This window comes from Lepeophtheirus salmonis, chromosome 1, assembly GCF_016086655.4.
Source record: "Lepeophtheirus salmonis chromosome 1, UVic_Lsal_1.4, whole genome shotgun sequence".
Classification (NCBI taxonomy): domain Eukaryota; kingdom Metazoa; phylum Arthropoda; class Copepoda; order Siphonostomatoida; family Caligidae; genus Lepeophtheirus; species Lepeophtheirus salmonis.
In genome coordinates, this window is record NC_052131.2 from 20025490 (window position 1) to 20046702 (window position 21213).

A 21213-nucleotide genomic window follows, 5' to 3' on the forward strand; every position below is an offset into this window, starting at 1 on the left:
AAATAACGATGAGTCATTATATTTTCTGGAGGAGCACAAGCTTCAATCGCACAATCTGTTGTTGTGGAAGACATCTTTTTTGAGGAGAAATTCCTGTTGGAATATTCATATGAATTTTTTCCGTTATAAGGCTATAAAATTTGTCAAAAGCGTAATTTTATAGACACAATATGTTATGCAACTCTTCCATTCTCGATAATATTTGAAATCCCCAAAAATTGGCATTGAGCAAGAACAATGTATAGAATTCAAAATCTAAGTAGAAAATATGTTAAGCGTTTTCTGAAGTAAATTTAAAAAAAATAAAACTCTTTAACAAATTATTTAAATTAAGGAATTTGTCTTTCAAAAGTATAGCCATCACCTTTAGATCATGTTTGTACAAGATTTTATTCAAATTTCATTAAAATAATACTAAATATTATATCCTCTATTGATTTTGAATAATAAAGTAATTTATTCATTATTTATGATTACACTGTCCAACAGCAAAAATAATACAAAAACAGTATATGTTCTATTTACTAAAATTTAATCTCCTGATTCTAAATATGGCCTGATTTTTTTTCTCATAGACTTGTGGCCTTCAGAAGAAAGTCATACATTTTTGTAATTTTTGGATATTTTGAAGTTTCAAAACTCTTTTATGCCCCCGATGTTGAAGATAGGGATAAATTATGTATATATATTTTAAAGCCGAATGTTAAAAAATTCTAAAACCATTTCTAAAATGTCTACACCATACTTTTAACTCCAATTATTTTTGTTGTAAAAAATAGGTGCTTTTTATTCAGAGGCACATAGCTTTAAGACGAATAAATTCAAAAAGTTAAAGAGTATCTCATTAGATAGCTGAAAGTATGAACTTTAATTTAAAACAAAAAGAGCGTCTCCAAAAACACTCTATATTGTTGTTAATTTAAGATAAGGCCACGATAATATTTCAAGAAAAATACTCATTTTTGAATTGATTGAATAAGTATTCGTATGCCCCAGCTAGAAGAGATAAAACAAAGACAGAGAAGAAGAATAGAGATAGAAACAAAGAGAGAGAAATAGAAAAAGGATTTACTCCGAGGACCTACTTCAACGTCCGTTTTTCGGAAATCCACACTCACTACGGGTATGCAACGAGTCCTCTTGTGTCCATGAAGCTTTAAATAATTTATTTACACAGTTTGAGACATGAAGCTAAATGTTATACCAAATTGTTTAATATATCTTGTCTTTTTCTCCTTTCCTTTTTTCTCCCTTTATTTCTATCTCATTTCTTGTTCTCTCTTTTTGTTTCTATCTTTTGTAGTTGGGGCATACGAATATTTATGGACTTTTGTTATGAAATCAATTCAAAAATGTGTTTCATCCTTGAAATATTATAAGAGAAAGAAGTGTTTTGGGAGATATCAGTAAACGGTTGTACTATTTATCTAACCTCAATTACGATACTACTTTAATTATGAATTTCCTGGTTTAGAACAACGCCATTGAACCTTTTCTACGGTAGTAATTCATCAAAGTCAAATGATAAGTTTTGTTTATTTACTGCTTTGACTATCTAATATGCAGTGAATCACACAAAGTTGTGAACGTGAAGTTAAAAATAACAAACGCTTTAGCTTAAGCTTGTGTACAAGAGAGACGGAATATATCAGAACAAAATTAAAAGTGAGTTCGATTTTCCCAATTAATGAAACAAAAAATGATTAGAAACAATTATTTATTCATATTTTCTTTTTGAAAGGGTATCAAAAAAAAAAAAAATTAAATATTCATAATAGATCGAAATATAAAAGTTAAAGAATATAAAAATAAAAATATCCTTAAATAAAAATAAATCTACTCTAGAAATTAAGGAATCGTTATTGTGAGTGTTCCTTGGCCAGTCTCGAAATGGTCTTTGTTGGATTTGTATCAATTGACATCTTCAGGTCGGCCAGGAATATCGTGGTCCTCTTTTTGCCTTTAACATAGCTGCAATGTCCTCGTAATTTATCTTCATACACTTAAACTTTCTCCGAATTTGTCTGTTAGAAACTGTAAATAGAGGAAAACCGGGGAATTTGAAGCAAATGTAGCAACAAACACTCCATTGATCAAAAAAATATTCGGTTTAACTTGTCCGATCCCGTTTAAAATTGTGTATAGAGAGTTCAATTTTGTTGGTTTTAATGGTTTTATTTGAGAGATGCACGTGTGAGGAATGTTGTAGTTTTACCCTCTTCTTGCTGTAAAATTAAGTAGGTTGTTTGAAGAGCTTGGACGTTTATTTTTGAGTATTCATTGTTAATACTACTACTATACATAGAATTGACATGTTTTCTAAAAAAAAAAAAAAAAAGATTGCAAGAAGAAGGATTGAGCAAGACGTATGTTACTACTGAATTAAGACCCTTGTTAATGTCAACAGCTATTTGTTATTGATTTAGGAGGAGAAAATGAATTACATCTTTAAAGGGGAGAACATTCTACATTTAAAATATCATTAGTGTATGGAAAATATTGTAATTATATTTATATTTCAATGTATATATTTATTACGCATTTTTAAAACAATTTACTCCAAAGATAGACAATAATGCTGGCATCAAAGGAAGATGTTAACATCAAAACGACCTATTATATAATGATGAAAAAAAAAGAAGAGCAACCGCACCAACCTTTTTTAATTCCAAACAAGTCAACTATAAATGTTGCCCTGATACTACTACCTTGACTACTTCATTAAAGAAGACCTTTCGTTGGTATATTCTGAGTTACAATACACAGTTCAAATATGATAGTTGTAGGGTGACTTTGTACATATGTACTTTAGATACATATTGTGTCAACAAAATATAATTTTCAAAAATCATCAAAATCGGTCAACGAAGTGCACACCTGGGCATTAATGTGTTAAGTTTTCCAAAAAATTAGGCGATTTTTATTGTTTTAAGATAGAGCAAGTAGACCATACGGTTTAACCCGACCGTTTGGGGATTTCAATCACTTCGACAACTTTATTAAATATCCTGTAGAAGAAAAATTCATGATGTCACAGAATATGTATTTTTTAATTAAATTTAGCCAAATAGTTTTTCTTTAAAAAATTTGGCTCTTAAATTAATGTTCCATGATCCAAAGGATGCACAAGTGCGTCATATTAATCCTATACATGTATAGGTACATGTTGGAAATGAAATGTTTAATTTATTTATGTAAATAGCTTAAGTACTGGGATTCTAAGCATTTTACATCCACAATAAATTCCTCGTGATAAAAAATATTTCCTAGGGAATTTTGTATTTAATTATTTTATGATATAAAATTCATTTTTTGCTATACATTTAATGAAAAGTTAAATATAGAAGCATTATTCCAGCTCCAATTCAAATATAAGTATATATTGATTATACTACATTGCAAATGATGCGCATTGACAAAGAATAATGCCCAAAGAAATATTAATAACAAAACAACAATGAATAATTGTTTATTAAGTCACCTTCTAACAAAGTAAAGATAAACTAATTTTGGATCTTTCATGAATGCAAATATAATAGAGACCAGCTTAAAATTCATATATTTTTAAAATATTGAATCAATAAGTTCCATTTTAAAATATTAAATCAATAAGTTCCATTTTAAAATATTTATTATTCAGTATTGCACATCGAAATTTAAAATAAAATTCTCGGGATCTCGCTAAAGGACAATTTCCCAGAAGGTGAGACACACTAGTAAAACATATAAAATCAATAATTATAAGTAAGGAACAAGTTTTTGCTTACTTGTCACTAAAGATGGATGTAGACGGAGGTCCATCCACAATGTCCTCTATCCCTATCCTCCAATCCCTCACCTCCATGGTTTGTGGTCTTCGTTTATCGAATCGAACACATCGAGGAGGACGTTTTTTATGGGTGGACAATGATGTGGAGGAATATAATCGTTTGATAATAGGCTTGAGTCGGACGGTATTATTGAGTTCATCATTTTGAAAATCTGGTCCTCCGGATGAACTCTCATCATCAATGTTGGATCCAGAAGATGGCGAGCTCGTTGAGGAAGGCTCTGAATTTGATGAATTTAAAGTTGCCAGTACAATAACGGCCCCTTCATTATCTGACGGCAAAGATGAACTTGATGTAGTGCGGGTCATTTGAGTTCATGATCCTTTCATCTGAAACAAAAAGTAAACATAAATTAGCTTGATAAAATCAAAAATGTTCTCGGTGAAAAAAGTACAGTAGTACTATTTTCAAACATTTAAGTTTTATCAGTGGATTTATCGTGACATAAATGTGCCGAACTTTTTCATTTTTCTTTAAAATTTGAAGTATGTAGAATTTAAAATCGTCGAGGTAATATTTAAGATGTAAATTAGTTACCAGAATGCGCACTGCACAGTGCTTTAATGACGTTTTTCAGAAAACAATATAGTTTGATTACCCTACAATATAAATTTATAAATGACTCCTTTTTTTTTTTTAATTTCTTTTTTATGCAAGCTTCAGATTTTGATTAATTTTCATGACTTATTAATAAAATAAAAGTTGCACTACTGTGTATTTATAATTTTATCAACCCATGATTCCGAAAATGATAAAAGGACTATAACGATGTTCTATTAAGGGAACGAAGGCATTCCATTATGAGGCCATGAGAAAAAATTAGAGTATATAGTAAGTTGATACAATTTGACTGAATTGAATAAAACATATGTTTTTTCTAAAAAAAAATCTTGCTAATTGACGTAAATAAGTTTTTAAAATGTAACATTGATTAAACTTTATAAAAATTCGGGTAGAAAAGGATATGATGTTTAAAAATATATCTCATTTTCATATTTTTGATCATAGACATACAGTCATATTAATGCAATCTTACAGGCGTTTTGCATGTAGTATTTAGCGTGTACACACGATGAACTGTATATAGGGTTCCCAAATGTTTATCATATACATATTTTTGATCTAAGAAATATCAATATATTCATATTAATGAAACCTTATAGGTACTTTGCATGTAAAATCGACTGTGTGTTGCTAAGCTCTGCCAGGTAGACCTCTAGTGACTAATGTACTCTTTGGCTCATCAGTGAGAACGTCATATTATTTTTTCTCAAGCTTCATTATTTTTTGCCATTCTTGAGAAAAGAACATCTATCATCTATGTATTGAGTAACTACGTGTGAGAGTGCTCATGTTAAGAGGTTAGTAACACTGAGGATTACACTGATTAGTCATCTTCGATATTCTAATGAGCAGGTTTTGTCTATCTAAAACCATAAAAACAATCACAAAACGGATTTAAAAAAGCTAAATTCGTTAAGAGTAATGTAGGCTATATTTGTGTGAAGTTTGAAATTTTCAAAATTGGACCTTTAGTAGATATTTTGCAAAAGATTTGCAAAGAGCCGCGTCGTTAAAACCATTTATTTTTTCCTTTTGGGTTGGCCCTCCCCTTAGATATTGAGCTAGTCTATTAGACATTAATGACTATATCAATTGAAGTTATTTGCAGTCACGAAAGATATAGGCAAGTTTTCCATTTTTTTTTTTTTTTTTTTGAAGTCGTTACAAGGTAACTATCTCTATACAATGGTTTGCCGATTTCAAACATGGTCGTAAAGACACCAATGATGCTGAACTCCCTTGTCGGCCAAAAGAGGCGGTTATTCTGGAAAACATTGAAAAACCCTGAAAATCATCATGGGCAATCGCAAAGTTAAGTGATAGCTGACACTCTGAAGTTATCAAAAGGTAGTGTTTACACCATCATACACGAACATATGGGTATGAAAAAGCTGTTTTCCAAATACGTTTCCTCCCGCCAGAGTAAAAGAAACAACGAACAGATAGATGGTTCAAAGAGCTGCTTGGAGATGTTCACGAGAAATAAGAAAGAGTTTTGGTGTCGGTACACAACAATGATGAAACATGGGTTCACCACTTCACTTTAGAATCAAAACGGAAGTCTGCTGAGTGGTATGCAGACGGTGGAAACCGTCCAAAGACTCAAAGATCGACTGGGAAAGTCATGGCCTCTGTATTTTGGGATTCAGATATAATTTTATTTATCAACTACTTGGAACATTATATCGGTTTGTCGGATCGTATGAAGGGCAAAATTACCCAGAAAAGACATCATTTGAAAAAGAAAAAGTTGTTCTTTCACTTAGACAATGCACCGTGTTAGGAGTAATTAAAAACAGCTGAAAAATTGGTCGAATTGCTATTGTACCCACAGTGATCTCCAGATCTGGTCTCCACGACAACTGGCTCTTCGTAGAATTAAAATAGATGCTCCGTATGGAAAGAGATTTGGATCAGATAAGGAAGTGATTGTGGCAACTGAAGCGTATTTTGAATGTCTTGAAAAATCATTTTACACTTATAGTATTGAAAAGCTAAAGAAATGTTGGAATGATTGTATCGTTCTAAAAGGAGATTATATTGAAGAATAAAAATGAATTTTGGCAAAAAAATATTTTTTTGTTATCGAGGCCCAGCACTTATTGACAGATGTGTTATAGTACTACTTTGTTAATATCAACTTCTTGTTATATGATTTCAGGGGACCAAAATGAACTACTGCTAAAAAGAATAGAACGTCTTATATAGCAAAAAAACAGTATTGCACGGAAAATACTGTACTTAAATTTAATTTTATAGATATTTCCTATATTATATATTTAAAAAAAATTTAAATCAATGATAGACGATGATTCTTGTTTCGGAGGAAGATACCAACACAACAAAGATCTATTGAATAATAAACAAACAAAAAAGAACATAAGCAACAACTAATTTTCTTTTTCTAATTTCTAATTGTAGTTTCTTCATTACAAACTACTCAACTCTAATTATTAAACAATGCCTTTTTGTTAATATGAACCGGTGAACCTATAAATTTTATAGGTTTCATAATTAACACGAAGATTTTCAAGGCTGAATCTATCAATATTCAATTTAATTAGCTGAAACTCAATCTCAGATCAACTTCTACAAAAAATGTAAAAATGGAACAACAAAAATTCATCATTATGTATCGATTTAGGAAGGCGGTTGGAGCTCTTTACAATGAAGAAATGACGCCTATCACCACAGCCTAAGTCACTCAATAAGCCTTAATATAATTATTAAGAGTTAAAGTTAAGTTGCATTCCTATCAGAATTTGTTATCTCTGCACAATGTCATTGAAGAAGCATGTGTGAAACTTTTTGAAAAATATATCGGTACAGTATTTTCAACTCTCATATAATAAATTTATACAAAATTAATTAAGAAAAAAAGTCTATAATTTTTATTCTTGATGTTTCATAAAAATACTTTTGTTTGATTAATTATCGTGTAAAACTATATCTTTGAAGTTTAGGATCAATAACATTGGAAAAAGTTTTTGTGTCTCCACAAACCTGGTGTACAAAGTCAAGAAAAAGATTTCACTTATATATTTTCGTCACGTTCAGCACGCCCACAAGCCAACATCAGAGTAATAAAGGGCAAAATTGAAGCTGCTACCCGTAGTAACATTCGTCAGTTTGCCAAAGAGCTAAACATGGACAAGAATGCATCGAACTCAATTTTGAGTCATCCTCAAATCTAGATCCTCTACCGAAGTTCAATAACTGACCTCTTATCAACGCAAGAAAAGACTTGAGAGATGCAAGAAAATTATCACAAAACTGAACAGAGGCCACAGACGCGTTTTGGTGTTTTATAACAAAATATGTAATTTTGATTTGGTTTCAAACTCAAGAAGCACAAGATTTATTGCCAAGAGACCTGAAGATGTGGCGCCCTTTGTTATGTTGAAAAGACAAAACACCCTGCTTCTGCCATAATATTTGGTGTTGAAATGTGGGTTCTGACGGAAATATCTTTCCACCATTCTGGCTAATTGTACGGCTGACTCTACAGAGAAAAGAGCTCTCTGGCCGACAAGATCGGTCTTGCCCTTAAAATAACCTATAGAAGTGGTAACTAGTGCTGGACTCAAAATGGGGCTCCGTCCCATACAATCAACACCCTACATAAATACATCACGGACAAATAAGCATTCATGGGATTTTGGTCCAAAAAGCTTTGGCCACGTAATTCATCAATTTATTTTGCACTAGTTTACCGCCGTTGAGTCCAAGGCCTGTGCAGCCTACCAGCCTAATATTGATGATAAGAAATGATGTCCAGAGGAACAACTTGCCCAAGGTCACAATAAATGGGTGTGCGACAACTTCATATCCCGTATTGATGCTTGTATTGCCGCCTAGGGAGAAATTTTTGAGAAAAATATCAAACAGAACAATTGAAAAACTATTTATGGTAATTTTTTTTAAATAAAATGCATAATTTTCCCTTAATACTTCTTTTTGAATGATTTTTTTTACAAAGACTTTTGTTACATCCTTTAAGGTATAAGAAACCAATTTACTTATCCAGAGAAATTTGGATAAAATGAGAATTGAGAGCTTATGAGTAAGACTATACAAAAATATATTCATAATTCAAAAAATATAAGAATATACACTTAATTTTACTATACTTGTGTTTACTCTGGGTTGTTCATGGGATACAAATTAAGGACAATTTCCTGTGAATTGAGAAACTTTTTTAGTTAAGCATGATAAAACACATAACTGTTGTATCAATTTATTGTGATCAGGGTTTTTATTGCAAAAAAAAAAACCGTATCTACATGGTACATGAATACCAAAAAGGCATTGTTGGTTTTTACTGTAAATAGAAGGTGCTTCACATACATTACATGGACATATCCATAAAAATTTATAGGGTGTGTTTTATATTATCTTTGCTAGGGTTGTAATAATTATCATTTTTTAGCATGCAAGTTTTTGGTTATTGCAACTTAATCATTTTTTTTTCTAAGGCTGTTATTTTTATCAAGGGTGTGCAAATTGGATAAATCCTCTTAAGCGTAAATAAAAAAGATAAGTATATGTCGAAATATTTGATAGACGATATACATACATATATACTCAAAAAAATCACTAAATAAACTAAATATTGTGATTCATACTCGATAATAAAAGCACTAATTACCAAAATATTTTTTTAATGTATGTTCACGAAGATTTCGACAATTTTCACATCCCTAATTATTATTCTTTTATTCTTGAAGAGAGAAACCATTATTATAAAAGGGAACGCCGAATGTGTGTGTTCACGAAAGACATACAGTAACACTGAGGAGTTACTATGGAAATACAATATAAGTCTTAATTTCTGTTTGTAGAATTGAGAATTGAACACAGAGGAATTCCTGCTTATGTCCTTGCTTGATACAGAATGAGTTTGGGTTTATTACGTTCATCTCAAAACTGCTCACAGCGAAGTTAATGAAACATCATGACAATTAAGTTAGTATTTTCTCAAACTTTCCAAGAGGCTTAAAAAAAAGTGAAATTTGAAGATTGCGCACTTGTTGTAATTACTAACTAAATATAATTTTTTACGACGAAGAGTAACTCTGATGATTTGTTGTTGATAAATAACTAAAAGTATTTCTTGAACTCAGAGTAGAGTTGAGTCCCGAAATTAATGTAATTCCTGCCTTTATCAAAGAAAAATAAGGAGTTGGATTTGTGTTTCTTTAATTAATCTTAAAAATTTAAGCTGCTAATTTAGTTAAACATAATGACAACTAAGCTATTATCTTCACAAACATTCTTCGAATTGTCCATATGACATGATTATTTTTTTGGTTTCTTTTTTTTTTTTTACATTTAGGCATGTCGTTATATTAGAATCGCTAAACATTCTCCAAATTGTTGGGTTTACCATATTATTGTTTGATTTTTTCCCCCTTTTTAAAAAAAAAAAACGCTTACGTTTTACAACCGTATTCAAGGGGTTCAATGAAATTTGAAAAAAGGATAATCCGTTTCTAATTTATTTTTTAACCTAAGAAATTTAGGGTAAATTTTCAATTGTTTTTTTATTTACAAAAGATAATTTGCTTCGAAAAGAGTTTAGTTTATTTGTTATATGTGACTTATATGTAAGAATATTAGAAGAAAACAAATAAGAACAAGAAAGAAAAACTGCCGGCAAAGTACAACAATACTTGCTTGTGTGTATAACATAAATATAAAATAACTAAGATTAGATTAGTCAGATATACATTTTTTATATAACAAAATATCTTTTTCAAAAGTACTCGTTAACATACATTTACAGCCTAGTAGGAAATATTTATAAAAGAAAAGAAAAATAAAAACCCCAAAAAGAGCTCCTCAAAGTTTCTTAATTTTTCTCTTCTCTATCTCCCTATCAATCTTCTCTCAAGTCTTCCAACCTTGTCCACCTGAACTCATTTAGTGCAACAAAAGCTAAAAGACTCGTGGGAAAAACATTATGGTACTGTGTTACAGACAACAAACACTCTAATTTGATTACAACTTTCGAGGCCACTCGCTCGATATTGTAAGCTCCCCAAAAACCATACAAGAGTTTGTGGTTCGATGACTTCCTATCCAATATGGACTCCACCCCCTGGCTAATTTCTTGTATTATATACTTCAGGGCGCTGTCATCCCTGAAATTATGTGTTATTGTCTTTTTTTATAATACATTCCTTGCAAATTGTCCGGTCGTCCTTGAAGAGAACTTCTGTGAAAAAGACCCGAGACGAGATTTGGTATTTCAAGTACATCTGTTTTAGTGTAAGGATAGGATCTCAAACACGCATGATGAAGTCTTGTACTCTTTTTTTTTTCACTCACATCCTCCTTCAATTTGTCTGTGTGGTCTTGCCAAGAGATGTTGTACGTAATAGTAGATGTGGCCACTTAGAAGGAGTTCCCGTTTTTCCCCTTTTTGGATTGAATTAGTATTGCTGGAGTTGATTCTTCTGTATCACCAATAGAGGATGAAACCCTCTTGCATTTAACACATATTCCACAGTCATTAACCCCAAATTATTCTCCACTTTTTCAGGTAGATGTATAGTAATCACCTCATTTGCTTCGACTGGGACCTTAAGCCTATAGTTAGCCAGTATTTCGGGATTCAATCGGAACGCTATTCATTTCTCTCATCTGCGATCACTGTAAACGATCTGGATACTTTTTTACCTTCAGTTTCTAATATCGCCCTCTTCCACGGGAACCCTACATTTAGGGCCCTCCTCCATCTCCAAGATAATAAAATAATGTTTGATTTTATTAGCATCAATCAGCGATAACATAAAGGAAATAAGCTTTGTATCTAGCAATGTTATAAGCAGGAATTACAAAAATGTCAACTGTCCGTTCTATTCCGAGTCTAACAAAGACTTTCACATATAACTCCATAACAAATCCTGAGTGTTACTCTTCGTCTTTCAGGTATTAGTGATTATTTTATATTTATAGTTCTCCTTTTAAAAATAAAAGTATATTTATGACAGGTTTGATAAAAGCAAAAATATTTTCATGTTGTAACTAAAAAAAGAGCACAGTCCTCAATCACCATGAGCCCATAACTTATACAGCAGAATTATTGTTCATTTGGTAATTTGTTATCATACTAAGGATAATTGCAACCTCTTACGACAATGGATGTGTTGCTGGTTTATTCATCTCCTTTTGTAGTTCCAGGTTAAAAATGCAAAGAAAGAAAGACTGAAACAAATACATTAGCTTCTATAGCCCGTTTTAATTTCCCCCGGAAATGTAGTCAAAGCTTATAAGCATAACATGTATATTTTAATATATTTCTTTCATATTTTTCATAATAAGATGAAAGGTCTGATAAATTCATATAAGTATTATAACTTTTTTCTTTTTTCTGTTGAAAGTTTTTTTGCTTTTTTTCATATTTCAAGAAATCATAATAGGATCATTGATTTAATAAAATATTGAGTGAAGCAAGTATCATATCTGATACTTAAGAGTAATAGGTATATACCATATATAAAACTAAACCATTTGTACGGGTAAGGTATAAGTAAACATTCATCGAATACGGACAAAATACTAGTAGAAGTGTGTTGTATAATCTAAACAGTTAAAAGAAATTTGAACAAGGGGGAATTTGTGCAAGGGAGAAAATCTCTTGAGATGGAAAACATAGAAAAATTTCCAAAGAGGGATGTGGAACAAAATAACAATTGAAACAAACGTTCCAGGAAATGTCTCTCTTTTCCCACTGAGGCAAGCTCATCCGTGGACAAATTCATCTAAATGCAAGTTAATTCCCAAGAAAGTACATCCCAATAAAAAACATATCTTTATATCTATACTGATAAAGCTAATTTTGTTTTGTATAAATATCTGAATATACAACAAAAACTCCCTGGGTGCACTATATATAGTTGTACATAATGTATATCATGTACATATTTTGATTTAAGATATATCCATGTACTCGTATTAATGAAATATTGGAGGCGTGTAGATATGGCATCGAACGACTATACAGGGTGCAATGTCTTTAATGTTCTCTGATGTAAATATTTTTTGATCTAAGAAAGAAATATGTAGTCCTATTTATGAAATATTGCAGGTTGTGTATATATAAAAGAAGTATCTTTTTTGTTTTGTTATTGATTTAGGAGATACATCATAATTAATGTACATACATTTTCAGTATATATTAAGATTATTTTTTAATTGAGGTTTTGTTTTATATGCACGAATGACATAATTAAATTAAATAAAGAAAGAAGGACAACGTGAAAAGCGATGGTAAAATGATTTTTTTGTTTTTATTAGCGAGCCCTCTTAAGACAAAAGTACTCATCAGTCATCAAAATATATTACTTTTTTTTCACAAGCTCATTTTATTATTATTGCATTCTTGGGAGCATAATACATACAAATAATAATATAACTGTGTGATAATGTAATGTAATATATGTGAGTTTGCTCATGAAAAACAGAGAGTAACAAAGTGGATTTCTTGGGGAGTTACCTTTACTATTATTAATGCAAAATTTCTCTATGGGACAAATCTAATTACTCCGGACGATACGGAACACTAGTTATCCAATATAATTACTAGAGAAGATAAAATGAGTATGTTGTATAATTTGCCACTAAAAGTTCAATATATTTAAAAAAATATAAAATAACTGTCTAAATAATTTTAGACGTTTTTCACAAGGATTAAACATTAAATGAGTAATATATCAATAGTAAATTTAAGGTAACAAAAATATATTAAAGCTTTGTAAGAAATTTATTGTAATCGGTTGTTTAGGATTAGTTAAAGTGTTTCGTTAACCAAAAGTTATTTTTTAAATTAAAAGTTTTTTTATTAGTATGATGAGTATATTATTGAACAATTAAATCTTTGTATTAAAATAATACATTATGGTTAATTTTTTAAATAAGAGATATTCCAAATATATGCATTGATGGAGTATGTGAATTAAAATAAAGATGAGATTGTTTGTGTCAAAGGTTCAAGATAAATATAAATTTTAATTACCCTCCTTTACTTTTGACCCAACTCTATGTAAAAGGGGGGGGGGGAAATAATGCCTTTAGAAGTTTAATATTTTATATTAATTCTTTTAATAATAAAGGTAAATAAAGCAAATAGGCAACTTAAGAGTTTCATAGGTTTGCTTATGAGTAATATTGTATGTACAAAGTTTACTAAAAAATAGGATGTTTGGTGACAATATTCTACCTCGGTCAATTTTCTAAGTACCAAAATAAGCATTTACATGTGTTAGAGTTTCTCATTTCCCCGGTAAGTTATCTTTGCTCATGATCCCAGTAGTAAATAATAAATACAGTTAAGTCCAAATAAAAGAAACTGCTATTTTTCAAATAAAAAGTCAACTATTTTTAAGTCATAACAAAATTCTTTAATTTCAGAGTATGTATTACTTAATACAGTACCTTTTTCTTTTCTAAGATCTCGCCCAACGACAAATTTCCGGCAAATGATAAACCCTAACATTTTTATAAATTTGTATTGTACATATCTCAATTTTTCCTATGTATGATAAATCTATGGAAAAGACCTCTGAAGGAAAGAAGGAAACTGGGGTACCTGAAGAAGAAGATCAAGGAGGACCCCACAAAATCCATAGATCGCCTCTCTAACGAGTTTGACGTTATTGAGGGGACAATAAGGGGGCTGTGAAGGAGGAATTGGGGTTATCTTCTTACACAAGAATGCCACGCCGCCTGTTGACAGACACTCTGAAGAAAAGGAGATTGAAGAGGTGCAAAAAAGTTCGTGCGTGGATGAACATAAATGGATCCACAGTAAAAATGTTATCTAACGAGAAAATTTTCACTGTGGACCAGGTTTACAACCGTCGGATGGCCGTTGGCTTGGGGGATCACCCGAGGAGGTCAAGAGGGGGTTCCGTACAAAATATCCGGTACAAAAAATGCTCCTGGTGGTCGTGGCGTCCGACGGCAAGAATATGCCTCCCTTCTTTTTTGAAGGATGGGTAGAAAATCGGACAGGAGGCCTACTATAAAGTACTGAGGTTCGCCATACTATCATGGCTCAAGGCCACCTACCCAGAGGACAACTATGTTTGGACACAAGATGATGAACCTTCCCACACATCCGCCAAATGCCAAAAAAATGGCTGATTTTTGACCCAAGGACATGTGGATATTATCTTTACAGGATTTGAGCCCGTCGGACTTTGATGGGGGGGATACTTAAGAGAGGGAGACGAACCGGCAATCTCACCCAACGTGGACTCCCTGAAGGCCCCCATTGCGAAGGATTGGAACAACTTGTCTGAGAAGTTCATCATCAACTACTGCAAAGATTTCTACGCCGTGTGGAGGCTGTGATTGCTGCGGAGGGCGGTCATATTGAGTGAACATCCTTACAACAATTGTGTCTCAACGTTTTGTAAAAAAATTCAAAATTAATTATCAAAAAATAAAATTAATGGCATTTTTCTAAAATTAGTCATTCAGTCCACGTTTTGCTTCCGAACCCTAAATATACATCATACAGCCAGAAATTTTTTTGACATTTTGAAAAAACATAAAGGAATAACTTATATTTAATTTCTTCAATTCATAAGGTTCAATTTCGTTTTCACTTACATACAGGGATCGAAAACTTGTGGCTCTTTAATCCTGATGATGTGGCTCCACGATGGTGTTCAGTAAACTTTAACATTTCAGTTCAGTTAATTATTGTATTTTTAAATTTCAGGTAAAGGCTCAGATGCACGTCTCAAAACGTCTCAAGAATGACCAAGATGATAAGTAACACCATGTTTACTTGCTACGTGTATAATTATAATTTAAGTGCAACGTTTTAATTTATTTGAAAGATATCTTTAACTTGCCATTTTTTACTAGTTTTTATAGAATTTTAAGAGTAAATTGTAAAGTTTAAATAAAAAGAATAATTATAACAGCATAGACAGTGTTAGTTTCATTTTAGATGTCAAAAAGTTTATGCAGCTTTCAGTGTTTTTATTTCCATAATTAACGGGTTCCAATGGCTCTTTGGGTTTAATAAGTTGCTGACCACTGTCTTAGATAATAAACTTTTCAACAATCCAACAACTTTTTAACGACTCTACCAAATATGATTATTTGTGCCAAAAAGTCAGTATCAAAAATTCAGAGAGAAAATTCGACTTTTTTAAACCGTAAGGCTGTTTGTGTTGTATAAAAAAATGGTAATTCAAAAAGATATATTTCTAATTTTTTTAGACTTCCTTAAGAAATATCCTAGATACGGCTCTGGCCAGGAGGTTATTTCCAATAGTTAGACCAAGTATAACGAAACTTGAAAACACATAGTACTGTATACTTAATATAACACTGTAATCCATTATTATAGTAAAAATGCCTGATGGGAGCGACCAACCTCGTCATAGAGGTATTATCATAAGAAGCAACATCTTGCATGGGAAGTAAGAGCCTAAATATACTCAAGGCACGAGGCGAGTTTCGTTACTTTGTTTTAAAGCTTTAAGGTGGGTTAACTGAGTTGCTTACACACACATATCTTCTTACTTTTTATTACTATAATGTAGTAATTTAAATATTTATAGTCACGTTCTTGTATTTTTTGAAATCGGAATTGATTTGTTAGTGTCTGACTCCTAAGTATGTCAGAAATCTTTTGTTGAGCGTTCAGTGGAAAATTGTGCGTGGGTTGAAAATTGAAAATTTCCACTAGAGAAATATAAAGATAGGTTTACTTATATTTTACAAAATGGAAAAAATATATATTTTTTTAAAATAAAATATCGTAAAAAGTATCTCTTATAAAAAACATTTAAAGATCAATTTTATAATTAATAAAGGGACGTTAATAGTTACTCTTGGATCCCATTGTGAATGTTGAACCACTGACTCCGCTAATTACAAAGCTATGAACCAAGTGAAAAAATATAGTCCACGTGATCAATATTTGTCCAATATACAGAGTTGGCTACGTTTTAACTTTTTTGTCCTCTAAAGGTCTCGAATAGACTTAAATATTGGTCTATTACTAGTTAAACAACTTTTTAAAATAATATGTAGGGTTAATTCTATGAAGGGAAAACAAAGTTGCATACGTCACGAAGGAAAATTATCAAGTAACATTTTCTGAGAGTATCATAAAAGGCGACATTTTGCATGGGAAAAATATTTATATGACCATGGATCTCTTAAAGCTAACATGCACACTTCAGTTTTTTTTTTTAAAGCTTAGTCTTAGACACTTCTTTCATATCATTTTTATCCAATCTCGAAGCATAAATTACTTTTAATTTATAATTTGTTTCCGTACTCTATTTTAAGGCCATATCATTTGTTAAAATTTGTTTTCCATGTTATTTCTATTATTTATTGGGAAAGAATGAGTTCTTTAAAATTTGAAGACAGAGATTGAATGTATATAAGAAAATTACTTATAGAGTGTTCTCTTCTGCTTGAATCAGTCAAGTAAACTCCATTGTGCTATGAGACATAAAGAAATATTATTTAATCAAAATAATAGAAAAAGAATGGACACAAAAAGCACACCTAAGTATACTTTTATATCTGTTGAAATAAAGAAGTTATTATCAAGTTTGTAAGTCTTTTAATTTTTGTAAACATATCTCTTTGTCATTTTATTTTGCTTTTGTTTTTTTGATCGCCATTTTTTTGCATAGACTCTTTTTATTTGTTTCTAAATCTGGCTTTGTCTTGTATTGGTTTTACTCTCATGTTGAAAAAAAATAAAAATTGATTTTATTGTTTTGCTTTGATAAGTAAAGTCCAAATATCATCATCTATTAGATGTACATACAATATTACAGTCATTATACGTATGAATGATTATTTTTAGTTCTTCTAAGAATATATATATAATTATTGTTTAATGAGAACTCATATACTTTGTATTTGAATGTGAAATCAAATTCCAGACAGCGCAAAATAATCTCACTCATTTATAATTTTGTATTTTGGAAGACAAAAAAAAAGTCGAGCTGTAGTCATTTTTTTATTTAGAGTGTCGTAAGTTATTTAGGGGTTGGGTAAAATTGTAACCAAATAAAAAAAACAGCTGTTACCTCGAGTAGATATATGCTCTATGCAAAAGGTTTTTTAATGTAAAATATCGCTTTTATGATACCATAAATATCATCACTGACCATTTTCTTTCCCGTTTCCCCATAACGTATGCAAATATTTCTTTCTCTAACAGACTTCACATTGTTAATTCAATTAAAAGGGATAATTCCAAGGTATAACCGTCATAAAATAAATGATAAATTGATAAGCTCTATTTGAAAATCATATCAGCCAAATATAAGTCACTTCAATTAAATAAAAGTTTTAAATTTTGGGTAAAATTCTTGTGCATCTTAATTATCCCATAAATGCTAATAAAAGCTTATGATTAACTCAAATATGTCTACAAAAATTAGATCGTATGCATATTAAGTAAAGAAATAAATAGAGATTGTCTCAATTTTCTGATTTTTGTTAAAGATTGATTTTATATTGACACACCACATATTATTTTTATTTCTTGAAAACATGTTAAGGATATGAAGAAAATAATTGAAAAAAAATAAATGAAAAAAAAACAAAAAACCTTTCATTGTCTGCTACAGACTGGATGAGTTTCCTTAGGAATTATTTTTTAAAAGAGAAAATAAAAAGACCTATCTTTTTCAAAAGATTTTTTTTCTTTTAAATTGTAAAAAAAGAGAAATCATAAAGGATGCCTCACAGAGAAATTTAACTCAAAGATAATTTTGGTAACATAAAATATTAAGAAAATTTCAAATTGTAAAAAGGAACACAAAGCTACCAAGATGTTTTTCGTACTAATTATGATTTCTTTCTTACTATTTAATTAAATTGTAGAATCTACATGAGTCAATAATTATAAAATAACAAAGCAAATCTCGTATAAATGAGATTGATTCTTTTATTTAGCTTATCTCTAAAAAAATTGTCTGTAAAATATTATTTGTACAAGGTTATCCTTTTTCGCAAATAATATTTCATATCAAGGTTCAAGAATTGGCTTTACTGTATTTGGACCTGAGGCAAAAAAAGGATGAGGTAGTTTTTTTTTAATAATAAGGTACAATTACACTATCCAACAAAAATCATACTTTTTTTTATGTACTAGAACAGCAAATGCTCAAATTAGAGATTTTAATCTCTTGATTCCAAATATGGCCTTAATTTTTCTCTTTGAGCATCCTGGGCTTAAGAAAAAGGCTGGGCATTTTTTTGTTTTTTTTAAGCTATTTTTAAGTTTCAAATCTGTTTTAAGCCCCCGGTATTGAATGTAGGGATAAATTATGTTGTATATTTGAAAGCCAAATGTTACAAAGTTCCAAAAATATTTTTTAATGTCTGCATCATGTTTATAACTCAAGATATCTTTGTATAAAGTAGAAAATAGGTGTTTTTTATTCAAAGGCTCATAGCTTCAATAAAAATATAATTAGAAGATGGAAAAGTATCTCCTTTGATAGCTGAAATTTAAACTTTAATTTGGGGAAAAAAGAACTTATTCCAAGAACCCTTCTATATTATTGTCAATTTGAGATAAGGCCACAAAAATATTTCAAGACTAAAACTCATTTTTCAATTGATATTGATGAAAAGTCGATATATATATATATATGCCCCATTTAGAAGAGAAGAGAAGAAAAAAGAGAGAAGAAGAAAGAGGAGGGGGATAAATTAAAAAATATGCAATGCAATCCCCCTGAGAGTAGACTCCCGAATTCCATATAGGTGTTCATCAATGTAGAAGATTGCATATGCGGGAAGGAATATTTGGCAATGAAATACCCTTTGAACTGCCCTGGCCAGTAGAATTTTCTCCACAAACTCCCTTGAATGTATGTCTTTTAAAATGCATCACTCACTACGGGTCTGCAACTAGTTATCCTGTGTTTATGGAGCTTGTAATAAGAATGCATGAAATCAAGTCATAATTTATGAATATCCATATGAGGGATACTCAGATTCTAGAATATAAATTTATGCTTTGATAAGCTCTGAGCTTAAATTTGTTGTGTTTTATTTCGTTTTAAACTTAGTTTCAAGTTTTTTAAAGACCAAATCTACAAATATGCACTATTATGGTTTAGAAGGTCATTTAGAAGAAGCCGTCAGTAGGGAAGACGTGCCCATTCTCAACAGAATCCTCAGGTCTAACATTCTATCTAACTTGAGACTTCAATTTTATTTTCACAACTTCAATCAGTCAGAGCTTTTTTAGCGTCGAGAGTGGTACATGTTGATCATGTTAATACGGATGCAGGTAGTAAAGGACATGTCAAGGAGTTACACGAGGCTATATTATGTAACGATGCACCCATGGTGAAATTACTTTTTTGTGCGGGGGGCCAATTTGGATGTGGAAGCAAGTCTTTGTGAAACACGAGTTAACGCAAAAGAATTAGCAAAGCACTTGGTACATCCAATATCTCTTCGCTTATAACAAGATTCAAGAAATGAATCTTTAGAAGGCTTTATAAAATTGTAGAATACTTTACTTATGTAAAAACTATGTTTTGTTAGCAGGTGGAAGAAGAGTACACTCTGCTCTCCCTGAGAGTCGATTGGAAATTGTGGGTGAGCTGATTTATTTTTTGGGGGATTTGGAGAAGTCATATCAGCGCACTGCAATGTCATTGGAAGCTGGTGGAGTCTGTATATGAGAATAAGGATATGCTCAAACTCATTGACGAGAGTTTGCCGTAATGTATTAATCATCATGGACTATAGTTGAAACAAACATCTATGAACCAAGAATGGGTTCTATATAATTTCTATATATTATACGTAGCTATTTCATTAACACTATTCATTTATACCATTCCCATTCTTTTCAAATAATACCTAATTAACAATAATTTATATATTTTCCTGCGTATCAAGCAATTCAATTGATACAACTCGCATAGGTTTTACTAATTTAAGGAGAAACAAAGTCTGAATAATTGAAGAATAACCATAATATAGTTTTTCATTCGGATTTTAACTTTTTGTTTTTTCCTTTTCCCCTCTTACATTGTTAGTTATCATTGGTATTCTTCTTTATATTCTTAAAAATGAAATATAAATCTGAATTCTCATATAATGGTGGAATGTCTTATGGCATTGAGTTACAAATTTGTTTAGTATGTTTTTGATTTATATAAAGTGTAATTATAAATAATAGCTTCAATGAAAATAAAGATATATTATACAATTTTGTAATTATATTAATCCTTATGTCTCAGCCTGTATAAATTAATCCAAATTAATCCAGATTTAAGGAACTCATTTGCTCTTTTCCAAAGTCTTAGAAAATTTTATTTTTCTTCATAATGAAATATGTCAATTTCTTTTCTATTTTGAAGCTTATTAATTTATTATTGGTTTGCCTATATAGACTGTTTTAATATATTTTTTGATTAATTTCATCCATAGTGTGATTGTTGAACTTAATGTATTTTATTAATATAGTATATTGTAATAAGTAATTGGATTTTCGTGTTTGTGGAATGTTCGTTTCATCACTTATCTGCTAGTCAGTTTTTTTTCCGATGAATATAGTGAAGAATAAATATAGTATTAAACTCACTCATGATCACTTAGATCGGATAAAGCCAATTTGTTTGGCCTGCGAGTCGATTTATTAATCTGATGTTTGTTAACATCCAAAGACTTTAGAGAACCTTGAAATGAACCTTACTGTCTATCAAAAAGGTATCCATCTATTGCCAATCTTTACTTCATATTATTAAATATATTGAGAATATGTTATTACATCGTTATACATTCGTATTTCCCT

At 30.6% G+C, this 21213-nt stretch overlaps 1 protein-coding gene across 2 annotated transcripts in view; it reads right to left on the reverse strand.

Moving 5' to 3' along the window:
* Window positions 1-21213, reverse strand: part of LOC121115278 (uncharacterized) — a 467901-nt gene that overhangs the window by 357389 nt on the left and 89299 nt on the right. For both annotated transcript variants that reach the window (XM_071889000.1, XM_071889004.1), the window contains exon 2: window positions 3768-4159. In XM_071889000.1, the coding sequence (XP_071745101.1) occupies window positions 3768-4138 (371 nt within the window). In that variant the 5' untranslated portion in view covers window positions 4139-4159. The remainder of the gene's footprint in view (window positions 1-3767; window positions 4160-21213) is intronic.